Consider the following 18,146-nt stretch of genomic DNA (forward strand, 5'->3'; position numbering starts at 1 on the left):
TGCTTTGTAAAAAGTAATTCTCTAAGTAAGTATCAGATGATGGAAAGAAAGAGGAGAGTGTCTAACGGAACATTACCTGTGACTAATGACATGAGGTGGAAAAATATTTGATGATCATAATACAAAAATAAAACATTTAATTTAGAAATATAAACTAATCTACAAATTGTTATGAAGAAACTTACTTTCTTCTACTTTGTATGATGTGCATTGTGCTATCATAACAATGTAATTGTTTAGAAGGTTGCAAGAAGCAGAAGGCTCAAAAAATACATTAAACAGATTTGTAAGGGGGTGGATATAAAGTTAGAATTTCTGAGTCATGAAAACATCAGATAGCAATTTCAGAAAGGTGTAACTTTATTTAAAACCAAGCTGCTGTGAATTCTATCATGCTGCAGACACCTCCGAATCAACCATCTCTGTTGGCAAATTATTATGCTGACAAATTCTCACATAAACTGAAAATTTCCATTTTGTAAACAAGTGGATTCCTGATGGTTTGGATGATATCCTGAGCTGGAACTTGGGAAAATGAACTCCTTGTTTCAATGACCCTGTGTAACCCATTTCTCACGTTAGCAAAGAGATTCAACTATGTATCACCCTTATCAGGGAGCCACTGGGAACAATTTATGTAACATTAAGTCTAATGTACTCTTCTACAAGTTTCAGAAACACAAAAACACATGGTTGGCTTCAACAGCTAGATTTTATGAAATAGAATAGTATGTGTTTTATTGGTCATCTTTATAACACTAGGAGTTCTATTTCCATTTTTATCCACAATAGGATAGATGCTGAACACTGGCCCAGAAGCATCCAGGCCAGAATATTTGTCGTACAGGCAGGTAAATACTTGGATCTTTCCTCTGCTGGGTCAGAGTCAGTCACAGGGACTCTGGTTATGTCCTTTACAATCAACACCCCCATCATCTAAGTCAGATGAACTGAACAGGTGATACAGCCATGCCGCTGGGTGAAAAGCCACCAGGCTTCATGTGGAAGGGAAGGAGATGAGGTACTCTGGCACACCACTGACTTTGGAACAAGCAACCTGTACACACATCACAAGAGGTATACAAGGGATATCAAGTGGAGAGATAAGAGAGGTATGTGGCCCAGACCTTGGATCCAGTGGGATTAAATGAGATACCCATTAAAAGTCTTATACAGAGTCTTAGTGTCTAGCTTACAGATGTTTAGCATATCAATATTATTATAGTTTTTTCCCTCCTGTTCTTTAAAATTACTTTGGGGGGGGAGGGCAATCATCTATATACTGACAGGAGTTGAATTCCTTGACCACAAGGAATCTTCTAGCATTATAAGTAGAATAAATGTAGCAGTAATTTTACCTTCGAGCAGCCCTTTTTTTTTTATCAAGGGCTGGCATCACTATTTTATAAAGATAGGAACCTCTCTGTGGTCCTCTGGTCTGCTAATTGGGGTGAGTGAGAGGACAGAGAGGGGAATCCCTCTTCCTGACCACAAGTTTGGCCCCGAGTACACTTTTATTTTCCAGTTCCTATTTCCAGGTGCTCTTCCACGTGCTCCAGCCAGCTTCAGGGATGATATGAGTTTACCTGTGGTCTTATGAGGCAAAAACAGGACCTAAGGAAATCTGGAATCTGGACCAAGGAATCTGGAGGTCTTTGTCATTAGATCAACAGCTGGAAGATCAACAACAGATCGACAGATAAAAGCTGGAAGAGTCCAGTCTCGTGTGATCTTGTGGCAGACCTTCTTTCATATTTTGGTCTATAATAACCAGTCTTCCACACCTGTGAACACAGGCCTGAACACCTATTGTTCAGGCTACTTAAGATGTCAGCCAGGACCAGGCCTGGGCAAAATTAGAAAACAGAGATGGGTACTGCAAAGATTACTGAGACAGGGCCCCAAAGCCTGGATTCCAGCCTGGGCATTAACTAGTTACATGACCTTGGACAAGTCATTTCTCCGTTTTGAGATTTGGGTTTCTTTTGTGTACATAAAATGGGAGTAATAATAACATGTTTGTAAAGTATTTTAGACAGATAAAGCAATCTCAACACTGTAAGTCAGGACCTGTTTACCGCATTGATGCCCACTCATTCCCTTGCCTTTCCAGTTTCTCTCCTCCCCCACTCTCCACTTCCATAGCCTACAGTTAGTTCCACAGGGTGGGAAATATATCTAGTTAATTCATAACAAAGTGTCAGCACCATGAGTGACTCTTCCCTTATGCCATTTGCATGCTAATGAATGACTCTCTCGTTTTAGGCTACCCGACATTAGCAAGAGACAGGATGGAAGAAGTAAATGGGTGTGCCTGTCTGTGTGTATGTGGCAGGGAGGTTCTGTATCCTCATGTAGAAACCTCCCGGATTACCCAAGACAGCAGCCTGCTCTACCTAATGCAAAGCTGGCTGTACTGTGCTGGGAGCTTTCTGAAGCTTGGCCCCATAGATACTGTTAAATTCTCTCCTCTGCATCCTTGGTCTGCAGTGACACTGGCAGATGCTAAACTTCGGCCTGTCTAGAACAGTTAATTAGGTTACAGAGGCTGCCAAATATCTCAAAGTCATCCTATGAAAATGAAATACTCTGAGATCTGAAACAAAGGTCAGAAGACACAAACACTAATTTGATTTTGAAGAGAGAAACCACAAAATGGGGGGCGGGGGCCAGGGAGAAAGAAGGGAGGCAGGCAGGTCCTTGACAATCTGGCAACTCAGCACCATAAAACAACATTGCGACGTGGCATGAAGTCTGGCTCCTTTCTTCAGCAACAAATACTATATATTCATAAAGAATGATACTGTAATAGACACTGTATATTCATAACCTCTTCCAGAGAGCCCAGTCCAAACCTCCTGGGACATCAGGAGAGCTTTCAGACAGTTCCCCTTCCTGCTGGAGAATGTCCCCACCTGGGAGTAATGAGGCTGGAGCGAGGAAGGAGATAAACTGCTAAATGGAAATCAGTTGAATGAATACGTGGGCATGTTCAAGGTCTCTTTATTGGTTTCATCAAATTATTACAAAGTAAGAACTGTTGCCTGCCCTCAGGTTCTCAGTACTGAATAGGCAGCCTTAAAAACCTAGAGACCCAATTCTTCAAAATGGTTACCCCGAAAGTGTGTGTTGGTGCTGCGGTGGGGGTAACAAAAGGCAGCGGTGCTTAGGACTTCACTGCCACCAGCAGGGGCCAGAAGAAGTGCACGCCAGGAGCTGCCTACAGCAGAAGCCCCAGGCCAGAGGCTAAAGCTGGCAGCTGAGGCTGTCTTCACCCTGTGCCCACCCGCCCCCTCCACAATCTCAAAGATTTGGAAAAGCTGTTTTTCCTTTCTAAAACACAGTTGTTCCTGCCTTAAAACTCAACATCAGGGGTTTGGAGACCAAACTCCAGGTAAGGTTCCAGAACACCCTCCTCCCTTACCCCACCTCACAATCCCACTTCCTGCGTGCCCTGGGATTTGCAGTATTTTGAAGGTGCAGTGGAGTGTGGCCCAGAGATGGCAATTTTAGGTTCAGTCCCTTTGCATCGCTTGTCAACCCTTGCACTGTCCACCTCACGCCCCGACCCCTGGTTTACAGCCCCGCAACCGCTCTGGCCGTGTTAGATCCGCTTCAGGTAAAGCCAACTCACGCACTGCACGAACTTGGAAAAGCTGCCCTATGTCAACTCTGATCTCTTGCACCTGGCGCCAATCTGCGGCCACCTGCCCTTTGCGGGACGTTGCGCTGGGAGGCGCTCCCCGAAGTCCGACTAGCCTGCGGTGCCCAGGCGCGCACCAGGCCGCGCGGGACTCCAGGCATCCAGCCTCCCTTCCGGGTCCCGGAGCCTCGGCTCTGGCGGAATGGCCCGGGAATGCGCCGGGTCGGGGGCAGGAAGGACCCCCCCTGGAGCCTTAGAGACCTCGGGAGGACTCCCCGCCGAGATCAGCTCGAGGAACGGTTCCGTGACCACGCGGCGAGGAGCACGTGAGCAGCGCTGCTTTGCTATAAGAACCCCCGCTCTGCTGCGCGAGGGGAGCGAGCGGACCGGCAGGACGCTGCCACCTGCGCCAAGAAAAAGGGCGACGGTGATACTCCCTCCAGGACACCCCAGACGGTCCCGAGTTTTGGTGGTTAGGACCCTGGGGGTCCGGGCTCCGCTGTGCGTCTAACTTTGAGGCGGAATTCCCAGCACTTAGGCAAAAACGCGCAGACGCCAGCACGCGTGCGTTTTTGAAGATGCTCAGAGCTTGTTTGACCTTTAGTAGAGTTAGAGGAGGAGTAGCAAAAACCCCGAGCTAATTTCTCGTCCTCCACTGAGCAGGCATCTAGGAGCGCCCGGGCTCGCCTTCAGAGAAGCCCGGGAGATCCCCAGCAGCCCGAGACCCCGGCGCCCCAGCCGCCGTTTAATTAAGTCGCGGGATATTCCTGCGCCCCGCTGGAGGCAGCTGGCGGTAAACTCCAGACGCCTTTTGTAGATAAAGTTTGGTCCGCTCTACTTGCCGGCTGCATCCCGGCCGCGTTGTCCGCCCCCTCCTCCCGCAACGGGCGCGGGCGGGGAGATGGCCGCGGGCTCGGCGACCGGCGCGGGCGCTTCCCGGCGCAAAGGGGCGCCGCGCGCGTAGCCGCCGCCACGCTGACCTCCAGCTCCCTGCTGCTACTGCGCTAAGCCGGGGCAGCGAGCGAAGGCGAACGCCCGGAGGGGCCGGAGGCGGCGGCGAGAGGAGCCGGAGGGTCCATATGGCCTCTCTCCGCCTGCCGGTGGTGTGCGCCACGGAGCTCTCCCGCGGCCCCTCGGGTTCCGAGCGGCTCTGAGCGGCGCCGCCTGCGGGAATCCACCTAGCCGTTCCGCGGAGCCGCGGGCAGTAACCCGAGAGCAGGCGTCGGCATCTATTCCTCCCTAAGGGCGATGTGGCCGGCCGGCGCGGGCACCAAGCTGCCCTGTCCCCGGGACTCTGCGCTCCGGCGGGCGGCTTTCTCCGGGAACCTCACCGCCCTGCCTTCTCACCTCGTGCCAGCCGGCCGTAGCGTCCGGGTCTTCATCAGCGCCAACCCCGAAGGTATGTCCCTGGCTTGCTCTTGTCCGTCTGCGCGGCGGGAGCCGAGAAAGTGCCAGGGCACAGGCGGGTGCACCGGGTGTCCCCCGCGCTCCCTGCCTCTCGACCACACCGAGGCTGCCCTGCGCGCGTGGGAATTTCATTTGAATCACTTTTCTCCTTCCCTGGCTCATTTCTTCTGCCCGCTGACTTTGCCTAGGACGTCCATTTCTCGCCCCCTGCATTATTTCTGCCGGTCGGTCTAAGAAATATCGGAGGAATTAACAGACGCTTCTGGAAGCTTCATCCTGCCACCCCACCCCCATCTCGTTTTTCTTTCCTTCAGCGCTTTCTTCTCCGAGGTTATAAACGCAAATAAATTTTCTCGGCCCCGAGATAGATTCCTGAATGGGGGCTCCCTCCTTAGCCACTAGTTCAGGCCGAGGCGAAGTGGAAGCCTAGGATTCTCTGAGCCTCGCCTCCTGCTGGTGTGCTAGTGGTGCCTTTGGTCTTGAGGGTCAGAGGAGACCCCTGCGAACCCAAGATCTGTGGAGATCTTGGGGAAATGTGCTGTGCGGTCCCGAAAACAGGCTGGCTGGCGCTCAGCCCGGCGCTGGCTTCAAGGTGGAGCGTTCAGGATGAGCTCATCTCTGTGGTTGGGTCTTGGGCTGGATCGTCCCGGTCTAGAACTTGGCCTTCTCAGTCATGTTCCTGCTAAGGGCTGGGCACCTGGTAGCTGTTAAATGAAAACTTGTTGATTTATTACATTCACAAATCACAGCGGCTGAGCCCTGCGTAGTTAGTTTCTCGCTCCTGCTCATCCTCTGCCTTTCTGTTCTCAGTCCTAAATGTTAACTTTTATTCTCAGTAAGTGAAGAAAAGGTAGAATGCATTTGACTTGGGCCGGATAAAACTGTAACTTGCTCTTTTCTAGAAAAAATGTTTGACCCTAAAATGAGATTATAGAAGACTTAAATAGACGTTTGTTATTGGAAACTTACTTTTGCTGCACTCTATCAATCCTTGGGTCTGACAAAGTAAAGAGGGGGAAAAAAAAGTTATTCAGTCATTGGATAGAAACATCATTTGTGAAAGCCCAAGGCTCTGGTTGCTTGTGAAAAGCATTCAGAGGACCAATAAAAAATATCTTTCAAAAAAGTTGTTTCAAAAAACACTAGCAGCAATTTCGGGTGAAGTACGAATTATGAAAAGAGGATTGGGAAAAGAATCATATAGATAACGCACAGTGATGCGTATTCGAAATGCTGTGCACTTTTCAGAGAGAGTGTGAATGGTCGTTTATCAGCTTACAGCTGTGTTTCACGGAACTCAATAATTAAGGTGGCTTTAGGGAAGCTGCAGTACATTGTTTAAAATTCTTGTCATTTGAAATATGTCTTACAGGGTTTTTTACTTAAATCTGGAAAAAGAAAACTGTGGAGCTGTGCAACCTGTTGCAGGACCTAAGAAAATCTGCAACTTAAGTGTTTCGGTGTTGTTTTTGAAAATATGGCTAAAACCATTTTAAAGTTTTCGAGAAATTTTCATTTTCCTGAGCTAAAAAAAAAAACCACTCGTGAGACAAGTTCAAATGTGCTGATGTAAAACCAACTAAGTAACATTTTTCTTTAAACAAGTTGTTTTTAAAGTACAATGAAAGTCTGTTAATGTCATCAGTAGTTTACCTTTCTTTAAATTTGTTAAAAAATTCTAAAACATCAGTGATAGTGAATTTTTATCATGTAAGATTAATATCAAATTAATATTCAGCATTAATGCTATTTTTCTTAAGCCTGTACACATGATTCTGTTAATTCTGAGGTTTCTTGAAATAGAAGCTTTAGCGTGTGTTAATCTTAGGACAGCAAATAAGAGGGAGGGGTGGATCTTGCCTTCTGGTCACTGAGCTGGGCGACTTGCACACTTATCTTACAAGACCAGAAATGTGAATCTTACCCTGAGAAATTGCAATAGGGGCAGGACTTCAAGTTTTATCCCAAAAGGAGAGCCCAGGGTATATTAAATAGAAAAGATGGAGATGGGTATGTTTTTAGAGCCTGAACATGAGGCTTTGCAATCTCCATAAATGCTCTGTCCGAGACAACACTTTACTGCAAGATCTTTATGGATATGACTCAGGAAGCAAATGGTTGTGTTTTGGTGTGATCCAATATTAGATTGTTGGCCAATACTCAGGAGCCTCTCCACTGTCAAATTAAGACAGAGAATATTATCTCATGCTTTCCTTTACCAGCGGAAATCCAATTTATGCTCTGAATAAAAGCCTCTCTGTGAGCTCATAGCAGTACTTTTAAGAATCCAGCAAGGGTCTCCCTTTGATTGCTTTACAAGGCTTGTATGGCATTTCCCTATCAGTACTTAAAATAAAACGTGTCTTTAGAACATAGATTGGCTCATTCAGGTTTTGCTCTCAAACACCATCAAAGGATGGTGGACAAGAGGGTGTTCTTCCTATTTTACAGATGAGAAAACAAAGGCACTGGTTTAAACTAGCAGAGTGAAATAAGCTGGAGCCTGAAGGATACTCTTTGGCCCAGCCTAGATTCACGTCCAGTTTCTATAAATATCTACACTCATATGGACAAGAAAATCAGCTGGCTATAGTCAGTAATTCTGGTCTTCCTTTTGAAGCCTGACAGCCCCAAGAAGCTGAATAGCAGGAAGGGACCATGGTTGCCCTGACCCACTGTACCCCTGTGAAAAGGTAGCTTTACAAGCATTCAAGGAAATGTCAAGATTTTTTTGAATTCTAATGGACATATTCCTGTTCAGAAGTATATCTACATCTGACTTGTTCTCACCGTATGATAGACACTGGATAAGAACCAGCATGAGGGAGGCTGTAACTGTCCCCAATTCTCCTACGTGGATGGGTTTTGGATCTCAACTAGTCCCACCTCCCACTAATGTAGCTGTCCCATCTGTGGCATCTTTATTAATCCTTGGAATTTTTCTAGTCATTTAGTCACTGTCTCTCTGCCAGAATGGCACTTATACCTCCTTGGAACAGTGGTTCTAAAACACATAAAAATTCTCCAGTGTGATTATTCTGGATTGAATTGTCCATGAATATGTGGAGGAGAGGAGCCTTCACAGTTCTCTCCCTATGATTGAAATTTAAGAGGCCCATTAAATAATACGCCTCTTCTCTGCTTCAAGTCTTGACCGACCGAGGCTCCTTTTCATACAAGGACATTAATCTCATGTTGGGGACCCCACTTTCATGATCTGAGCTAAACCTGATTACCTCCCAAAAGCCTCTCTTCCAGGTATCACATTGGGGGTCAGGGCTTTACCATGTGAACTGGGGGGAGGGGTGGGGACAAACATTCAAGTCATACTGCTTTGCCCCTGATCCCTCAAATTCATGTCCTCTCTGCACGCCAAGTACATTATTCCATCCCAAAGCTACAAACAGTAGCATTAACTCTAAAGCCCAAAGTCTCATCCAAATGATTCGTGGGTGAGACTCCAGATAGGCTTCATCCTGAAACAAAACTCCCCTCCAGCTGTGAGGCTGTTAGATGAGTTATGTGCTTCCAAATATACAATGAGGGGCCAGGTGTAGGATATAGTTTCTCATTCCAGAAGGGAGAAACTAGAGCAATAGGAAAGAAGGGATGAAGGGTTCCATGCAAGTCCAAAACCCAGCAAGGCAAATACCATTAGGTCTTGCGGCTCTAGAATATTCCATTTTGGATTGATGCTTTGCCTTCTGGACCCACTAGAGTGTTTGTCTCTCCTCTTATGTCTTTGCAAGGAAGGAGTCACCCATCAAAGTCCCAGGAGGCCCTGCCCCCAAGGCTTTAGGCAGAGGCCACCTCTCCTATTGAACTCCAAGTGATGCCATCTCTCAGCTTTGAAACCAAGGAAGCAGCCCTGATGCTCTCTGAATCTTTGGGGTCACTCTTCCTCTGTCTTGAAGAATAACACATGTTCACAGGCAGGAGCCCTGTGGTCCAGTCCTGTAGGTCTGACAGCCTTCCTTTCTGTCATCCTATCTCCACCAGTTCACACTGGCCTTGCTTCTGCCGGGGGAGGGGCCCATGGTTCACACCCATCCTCATTTCTTTACCAAATGGTTGTGTGACCACACCCTTACTGTTCTTTTCAGAGCATACCTCCACATAATTTTTGCAGTATGGATAGGCTGAGAGCTTTCAAGATCATCAAGTTCTGATTGCCTTTTACTTAATAAAATTAGTACCTCAGTTCATCTCTCTTTTTCATTTTACTATAAACAAACCAAGGTTCTCCTGCAAAACGTTCTTAAAAATCTCCCTAGCTAATTATCTGTTTCATTGGTTCTAGTTTCTGTCTTCCAAAAAACACAAGAGAAGACTCTAAACATGGACATAACCAGATGGTCAACACTGAAATCAGATTGATTATATTCTTCGCAGCCAAAGATGGAGAAGCTCTATACAGTCAACAAAAACAAGACCAGGAGCTGACTGTGGCTCAGATCATGAACTCCTTATTACCAAATTCAGACTGAAATAGAAGAAAGTAGGGAAAACCACTAGACCATTCAGGTATGACCTAAATCAAATCCCTTATGATTATACAGTGGAAGTGAGAAATAGATTTAAGGGACTAGATCTGATAGATAGAGTGCCTGAGGAACTATGGAATGAGGTTCGTGACATTGTACAGGAGACAGGGATCAAGACCATCCCCATGGAAAGGAAATGCAAAAAAAGCAAAATGGCTGTCTGGGGAGGCCTTACAAATAGCTGTGAAAAGAAGAGAGGCGAAAAGCAAAGGAGAAAGGAAAGATATACCCATTTGAATGCAGAGTTCCAAAGAATAGCAAGGAGAGATGAGAAAGCCTTCTTCAATGATCAATGCAAAGAAATAGAGGAGAAGAACAGAATGGGAAAGACCAGAGATCTCTTCAAGAAAATTAGAGATACCAAGGGAACATTTCATGCAAAGATGGACTCGATAAAGGACAGAAATGGTATGGACCTAACAGAAGCAGAAGATATTAAGAAGAGGTGGCAAGAATACACAGAAGAACTGTACAAAAAAAGATCTTCATGACCAAGATAATCATGATGGTGTGATCACTCATCTAGAGCCAGACATCCTGGAATGTGAAGTCAAGTGGGCCTTAGAAAGAATCACTACGAACAAAGCTAGTGGAGGTGATGGAATTCCAGTTGAGCTATTTCAAATCCTGAACGATGATGCTGTGAAAGTGCTGTGCTCAATATGCCAATAAATTTGGAAAACTCAGCAGTGGCCACAGGACTGGCAAAGGTCAGTTTTCATTCCAATCCCAAAGAAAGGCAATGCCAATGAAGGCTCAAACTACAGCACAGTTGCACTCATCTCACATGCTAGTAAAGTAATACTCAAAATTCTCCAAGCAGGCTTTAGCAATACATGAACTGTAAACTTCCAGATGTTCAAGCTGGTTTTAGAAAAGGCAGAGGAACCAGAGATCAAATTGCCAACATCTGCTGGATCATGGAAAAAGCAAGAGAGTTCCAGAGAAGCATCTATTTCTGCTTTCTTGACTATGCCAAAGCCTTTGACTGTGTGGATCACAATAAACTGTGGAATATTCTGAAAGAGATAGGAATACCAGACCACCTGACCTGCCTCTTGAGAAATCTGTATGCAGGTCAGGAAGCAACAGTTAGAACTGGGCATGGAACAAGAGACTGGTTCCAAATAGGAAAAGGAGGACGTCAAGGCTGTATATTGTCACCCTGCTTATTTAACTTATATGCAGAGTACATCATGAGAAATGCTGGACTGGAAGAAACACAAGCTGGAATCAAGACTGCCGGGAGAAATATCAATAACCTCAGATATGCAGATGACACAGCCCTTATGGCAGAAAATGAAGAGGAGCTAAAAAGCCTCTTGATTAAAGTGAAAGAGGAGAGTGAAAAAGTTGGCTTAAAGCTCAACATTCAGAAAACGAAGATCATGGCATCTGGTCCCATCACTTCATGGGAAATAGGAAAACAGTGAAAACAGTGGCTGACTTTATTTTTTTTGGGCTCCTAAATCACTGCAGATGGAGATTGCAGCCATGAAATTAAAAGACGCTTATTCCTTGGAAGGAATGTTATGACCAACCTAGATAGCATATTGAAAAGCAGAGACATTACTTTGCCGACTAAGGTCCATCTAATCAAGGCTCTGGGTTTTCCTGTGGTCATGTATGGATGTGAGAGTTGGACTGTGAAGAAGGCAGAGTGCTGAAGAATTGATGCTTTTGAACTGTGGTGTTGGAATAGACTCTTGAGAGTCCCTTGGGCTGCAAGGAGATCCAACCAGTCCATTCTGAAGGAGATCAGCCCTGGGATTTCTTTGGAAGGAATGATGCTAAAGCTGAAATTCCAGTACTTTGGCCACCTCATGCGAAGAGTTGACTCATTGGAAAAGACTCTGATGCTGGGAGGGATTGGGGGCAGGAGGAGAAGGGGATGACAGAGGATGAGATGGCTGGATGGCATCACCTATTCAATGGACGTGCGTCTGAGTGAACTCCGGGAGTTGGTAATGGACAGGGAGGCCTGGCATGCTGTGGTTCATGGGGTCGCAAAGAGTAGGACAGGACTGAGCGACTGAACTGAAATGAACTGAACTTTCTGTCTTCCATAAAACGCTAGAATGCTGTTCAGCCAAGTTGTTTGCTACTTTGTAACAATCACTTTTCCTCCATTGCGCAAAACATGTTCCTCATTTCTGTCTCCTCCCAAGAAGGCCTTTGAAGGGCTTTGTCATCCATAGTCTGGTGATGATTATTTATGTGTTCTCTGAATAGCTGTCACTCCAACTCTCCTTTTTCTGAGCTCTCACCAGAGTCCCCTTTATCAGCCCCTAATGGCATTCTTGGCTTTTTCTGGTGCACACCTCACAACTCTTCTAGCCTCTACCCTATTCCACAGTTGCTTCTCTTTCTTAGATATTTTGTTACAGCAGCACATCACTTGTTGATGCCAGCACTCTCTTAATTTCCTAGGGTTGCCATAACAAATTATGGCAGATTATGCTTTAAATAACACAAGTCTACAGTCTTAGGATTCTGAAGTCTGGAGCCTGAAATCAAGCTGTTAGCAGGGCTGTGCTCCCACGGGAAAGCTCTGGGGAAGAGCCTTTCTCTGCCTCTTTCTTCTTTCATGCCAATCCTTGGTGTCCCTTGGCTTGTGGCTCTATCTCTCCATGTGTGCCTCGTCCTCATATGGTAGAAAGAGAACTTTTATGTCTCCTAACGCTAAGAATCCCATCTTATGACCTCATTTAATTATCTCTCACGGGCTTCACCCCAAAATATCATTATATTGGGGGTTAGGACTTCAACATGTGAACTTTGGGGGACACAGCCCTTTAGTCAATAATACGTAAAATGTAAAGCTGAAGAAAAATCAAAAAATTGCCTGTTACTAATAAAAGCTGAAGCAGGCCAATACTCCTTATCTGTGATCCTTTGAGCCAGATATGACTTTACAGTTCCACATTTTTTATATTTAGGGCAAAAATGGTATATATGTTGTTGTTACTAATATCCTATAACCAGATATGAATGTGGTTCATGACTAAGTGCTGTACCGTAGAACTTTCTGCAGTGTTGAGGATCTTTATCTGAATTATCGTATGTGAGAGCGCTAGTTACATATGGCTATTGAGCTTTTGAACCTTGGCTAGTATGACTAAGAATCTGAATTTTTAATGTCATTTCATAGTGACTGACTTAAATTTGAATAGAGTCACTCATGTGGCTATTGGCTACTATATTGGACACAAAGCTTTAAGAGGGGTAATAAGGACTATAAGTGGCTTCATATTCATTAAGTTTGGGTTTTGCCACCAGGAGTCAGGTCACTTCAGGTTTTGCTGCCAAATGAATTAAGGAAAATTTTGTTTTCGATTCTTGGGGGATTTTGTCATTTCAAATAAGGGCTGTATATCTTATTGGGAAATATAGCTTTTAACTTCAGCAAAGTGGGTTTCCCAGTACTGAGCCTCCGAACTGTACAGACTAAGTATGTCACTATAGCAATGGACAAAGACCAGACTCTCCCCTCCCCCACCATGAACAGAGCTGACCCCTTAAAATGTATGACATGGAGGAGCTGAGAATGACAGGTTTACTTACAACAGAGAAAGAAGGGGCTGGGTTATTTGTGCCCAAATTTTCCTTCCAAATGCAGCCATCAGATAAAGGCACTTCTCCCGTGAGGGATAAATGCCAGCCCTATTCAGGGCTACTAGTGGATCCCTCTGTGTGTCAAGAGACATCTGGAGTGGAGACAAAGCTATCTCTAGTGCCTTTTTTTTTTGTTCATCCCCCCACTCCCCCACACACACAGATATGTGCACTGGTCATCTTTGAAGGTTGTACACAATGTTAATGATAAGATCCTGAGCCCACTCCTGCTTAGGTTTTTTACTTGACTTGTCTTTGCATCTTTCCTGACTCTCTTCTCCAGTTCTTTTTAAAAAGTAATTTTATTTATTTATTTTTGGCTGTGCTGGGTCTTCGTTGCTGCCCGGCCTTTTCTCTAGCTGGGGTGAGTAGGGACTCCTCTCTAGCTGTGACGTGCGGACCCCTCATGGCGGTGGCGTCTTTTTTTGCAGAGCATGGGCTCCAGGGTGTTTGGGCTTCAGCACTTGCAACACCTGGGCTCATTCATGGTGCATTTCAGTAGTTCTGGTGTGCGGGCTTAGTTGCTCCAGGGCATGCGGACTCTTCCAGGACCAGGGATCGAACCCATGTCTCTGTATCGGCCAGTGGGTTCTTCACCGCAGAGCCCTCTTCCCCATTCCTTTGGAATTTTATGTAGGAAACTTTATTCTCCAGTTGGCAGAAGTCACAATAACAAGAGATCTATTCCCTACAGTTGCTGCAGCCAGTGGCCATTGACCTTAGCTTGTGCTCTCAGACAAGAAGCAGAAAGATATGCTTCAAGAAGGCCACAAGAAACGTATGAATATTCTTTACCATGGCTCTTCTTTCCTTTCCTACAATGCTAATTTCCAAGCTCCCTGATTTTTTTCATTGTTTTATGAGTTATTGGAAAAAATACAGTTAGGCACAACAAGAAGTGTATATATACATATATATATATATACACACACACACACATACATGCTCTTGATAGGCTGAAACATCTTTCAAAATTAAGAGTCTAAATGAGAATATTGCAAACTGCTATTTCACAATAAATGTACTCAGGATGTTTATAATAAATGAGTTCTAAAATTTTAAACGTTTTTCAGGCAGGAGAGACTACAGGTGGCTTAGTGGTAAAGAATCCACCTGCCAAGTAGGAGATGGGGGTTCAATCCCTGGGCTGGGAAGATCCTTTGGAGGTGGAAATGGCAACCCACTCCAGTATTCTTGCCTTGGAATTCCCATGGAGTAGGAGCCTTGCAGGCTACAGTCCATGGGGTCACAAAAGTTGGCCATAACTTAGGGCTAAGCAACAGTAACAGACTTGAGAGCCGGACTAGCTGGGATTTACTCTTCCTCAATCCACCATTTAATGAAGTGATTTATTAAGCAAGTTGTTTCACCTCTTTGTTCTCAGTTTCATAATCTCTGAAAGAGAACTCTGCCTAAGAGGGTTACTGAGTAGTTGAAATACGCTAATAGATGTAAAGCACTTACAACAGTGCTGGGCACTTGTTAAGCATTATTTGCTCTTATTCTCTTTAAGTTTCTGCCGTGATCCAGTCGCCGTGTGGGTATGGAGGTGCCAAGAGGAACAAGGCATCTCCTGCCCTTAAGGAATGCCATCTATCTGCCAAGGCATCAGTCAGAACTCAGCAGTAAAAATGAAGACCACTCCAGATATGTTCAGGAACTAAACACGATTGTAAGGGTCGGAGACGTGAAAGTCAGGGGCACTATTGGACATTCAGTTCACATTGCCAAAGCTGTCACCCAGAGGACGGGAGAATGTAGAAGCCGCTGCCAGTCTACACCGCTGGTGACTGGGTAGCTGGCTGGTTTCTACAAGTACCCTTATCTGCTGAACCTGCGTGTCAGCCACCACAGCTGGTGACAGAAGAACCTGTTGGCTTCCCTAGCCCTCCAGATCTCACACCAATGTGTCCCCCTGGCCAAGAGGGATTACATAAAGACCCTGGCAACAGATGTGACCAGGAACCTCTAGGCCTCCAGCTGCTATGCCCCAAGGTAGAGGGTGAAAGGCGTGGGAATGGATCCTCAACCCCAAGAAGCAGTATCTGGCAGGAAGCAGGCACAGGCACTCGTTTGCCTCCACAGCCAGTAGGTGTTCACAGAGCACCCACTCCCTATGGGTGCTGTTCTGGTGCTAAGAATACAACAGTAACAAAACAGGCCAGGTCTCTGCTCTCACAGAATTTACGTGAATGATAAAAATATATGTGATGAGCAGAGAGCTAAAATGTGAGCAGAGAAGTGAAAAGACACCAAGCTTGGGGCTCAAGAGTGAGGGTTTGGGAGGGCTCCCCAGAGGAAGGACTAGAGCCAGGTTGTAGAAACTTCTACAGGATAATTGAACCTGAGGCAAAGAGGTGGTGAGATCTCTACAGGGAATAAAGAGGAATAATCTTAATGATTCCACAAAGAGCTTTTCTCCTTTTGAGTAAGAGTGGAGCTGATGTATTGAGGTGATGGTATTGTTTGCCCTTTGAAAGTGGCTCATTTAGAATGACATTTAATGGAAACTGTGGCTTGCGCCATATAGGTACTCTGTATACAAATAGATTATGACTTTATGGTTTAACAAATCATCTGTGCATGCTGCGTGCATGTTCAGCCACTCCAGTATTATCTGACTTTCTGTGACTCTGTGGACTGTAGCCTGCCAGGCTCCTCTGTCTGTGGGATTATCCAGGTAGGAATACTAGAATGGGTTGCCATGCCCTCCTCCAGGAGATCTTCCCGAATCAGGGATCAAACTGGAGTCTCTGGCATTGCAGGTGAATTCTTTACCCCTGAGCCACCTAGGAAGCCCAATAAATCATCTACTGATTTTTAAAAACTCTTGTACACTATAGCAGTGATGTTAATTGCCATTTTAAAGATTGTCTGCAAGTCCATATTTTGTTTCAGTTGTCTATTGCTGTGTATCAACCGGGGGCTTCCCAGATGGCACTAGTGGTAAAGAACTTGCCTACCAGTACAGAAGACATAAGAGACGTGGGTTCCATCCCTGGGTCCAGAAGATCCCCTGGAGGATGGCACAGCAGTCCACTCCAGTTTTCTTGCCAGAAGAATCCCATGGACAGAGGAGCCTGACAGGTTACGGTCCATAGGATCACAAAGTCAGACACGACTGAACCGACTTAGCATACACGCCTGTGTATCAGCTCACCCCAAAATTCAGTGACTTAAACCAGTGATTTACCATTTCTCCTGCATCTGGCTCCTCTGTGCTTCTCCGTGAGGACTTGCTCACTCCAGCTTTTTCTCACGATTTGAATTCATTGTAGGGATTGCTCTCCCAGAGAAAGGAAGTGGAAGCTGCCAGACCTCTTCAGGCCTGGGCTCAGAAGTCCCAGAACATCTCTTTCCCTACATCCCATCAAGGTAAGACCAGAGTCAAAGGGATCTTAAAGTCTTAGGAAGTAGACTCCATCCCTGTGCACGCAGGCAGGAGAGGTTTTCATGATGGCCAACTATAAAAGCTGGTGAAACCCCCAGTTATGTCTTTGACATAACTGTATTAAATGACATAATACATGAAAATGTAGTAAATTCATAGCCTGACACATAGCAAATGCTCAACAAGCATTGCTAATAATAATAATTGTTGTGACAATGATGATTTGTTAAGGCTTGACAGTGAGTCTGTAAATTCCACCCTTCTAAAACCTTGCAGATTCTGAAATGAGGGGAAAAAAGACCAAAGGCTATGCAGATAGGAGATAAATTATCACCACTGCTGGTGACAAATATAATGCAGAGCATTTTTGTACTTCCTAACACTAAATACTAGAATTAGACAATCTTCCATCCCAACACTGGGGTATGGGGAAAGGGAGGGGGAGGGTCTGCTTCATGGAGCCTGGAGCATACCCATGCTCTCCAAGGACAAACAGGTCCATTCCCCAAGGAAAGGGGTGAGCAGGTGCATTAAGCTTGCCTGCTTTATTCCTACATTTTCCAGTCAAATAAGTGACCTTTTAACTTCCCGCCCGCGCTCTGGGGTGGGTAAGTGAGACAGAAAAGTGAGGCCAGGAGCCTTCCACTCCAGAAGAAACTTCCAGTTAGGGGAAGAAGGGCTTCTTGCCTAACACAGATATTCACTTATTTCCACTTTAACATTCGAACATGGTGAAAGCCTTCAGTTACCCAGAACCATTTAAATTGGATATCTAGTTTGGCGAAGCCCAAATTATATCTCTGTGAAATATCTTAATAGAAGAGAAGACAGTGAGCAATAGGGTCAGTGAGCAATACATATCTTAAATGTAAAAGCAGCAATTACATGCAAATATGCATATCAGAATACTTTCATAGGGTAAGTGCTTAGCAAGGCTTTGGAAAAAGTCACTTTATCTGTCTAGAAATAATTTGTTTTAAATCACTAAGTTTTGGGGTACATTGATATGCCACAATACACAACTAAAAAGAAAAAGTGCAAACTCACAAACACCTTTAAAAATGGTTAATGATAAAGTTCCTACAGAGTACCAGGAATTCAGCTACAAAGTAATTCGGTTTGTTAAAGTACTCTGACAGGTCTTTTCAACTCAAATTCTTTTAAGTCTTTTTGTTAATGGTCATATGATTTAAATAAAAGTAAATCTTGTAGTAGATGGTTCACAAAGATCCTAGGTGTTGAGTTACGTACAATCTAAAAGTGTGGTGATATTAATATAAAGATAGCTATCACTTCTTCAGAGATTTAGCTTATATCATAATTTTGCTGCAATTAAACAGAATTCATTCTACAAATTAAAGTATGTTGGCTATTATGTAATTAGGAAAAGGATTTGTATAATACTGGAATCAAGATTGCCAGGAGAAATATCAATAACCTCAGATATGCAGATGACACCACCCTTATGGCAGAAAGTGAAGAAGAACTAAAGAGCCTCTTGATGAAGGTGAAAGAGGAGAGTGAAAAAGTTGGGTTAAAGCTCAAC

At 44.9% G+C, this 18,146-nt stretch overlaps 1 protein-coding gene across 1 annotated transcript in view; it reads left to right on the forward strand.

The window, feature by feature from the left end:
- The first annotated feature begins 4,891 nt into the window (after positions 1-4,891).
- The window catches only part of NWD2 (NACHT and WD repeat domain containing 2), a 228,157-nt gene continuing 214,902 nt past the window's right edge, over positions 4,892-18,146 (forward strand). Inside the window, exon 1 of the mRNA XM_052642360.1 lies at positions 4,892-5,042. Within this exon, the coding sequence (XP_052498320.1) occupies positions 4,892-5,042 (151 nt within the window). The remainder of the gene's footprint in view (positions 5,043-18,146) is intronic.

This window comes from Budorcas taxicolor, chromosome 6 (assembly GCF_023091745.1).
Source record: "Budorcas taxicolor isolate Tak-1 chromosome 6, Takin1.1, whole genome shotgun sequence".
Taxonomy (NCBI): Eukaryota; Metazoa; Chordata; class Mammalia; order Artiodactyla; family Bovidae; genus Budorcas; species Budorcas taxicolor.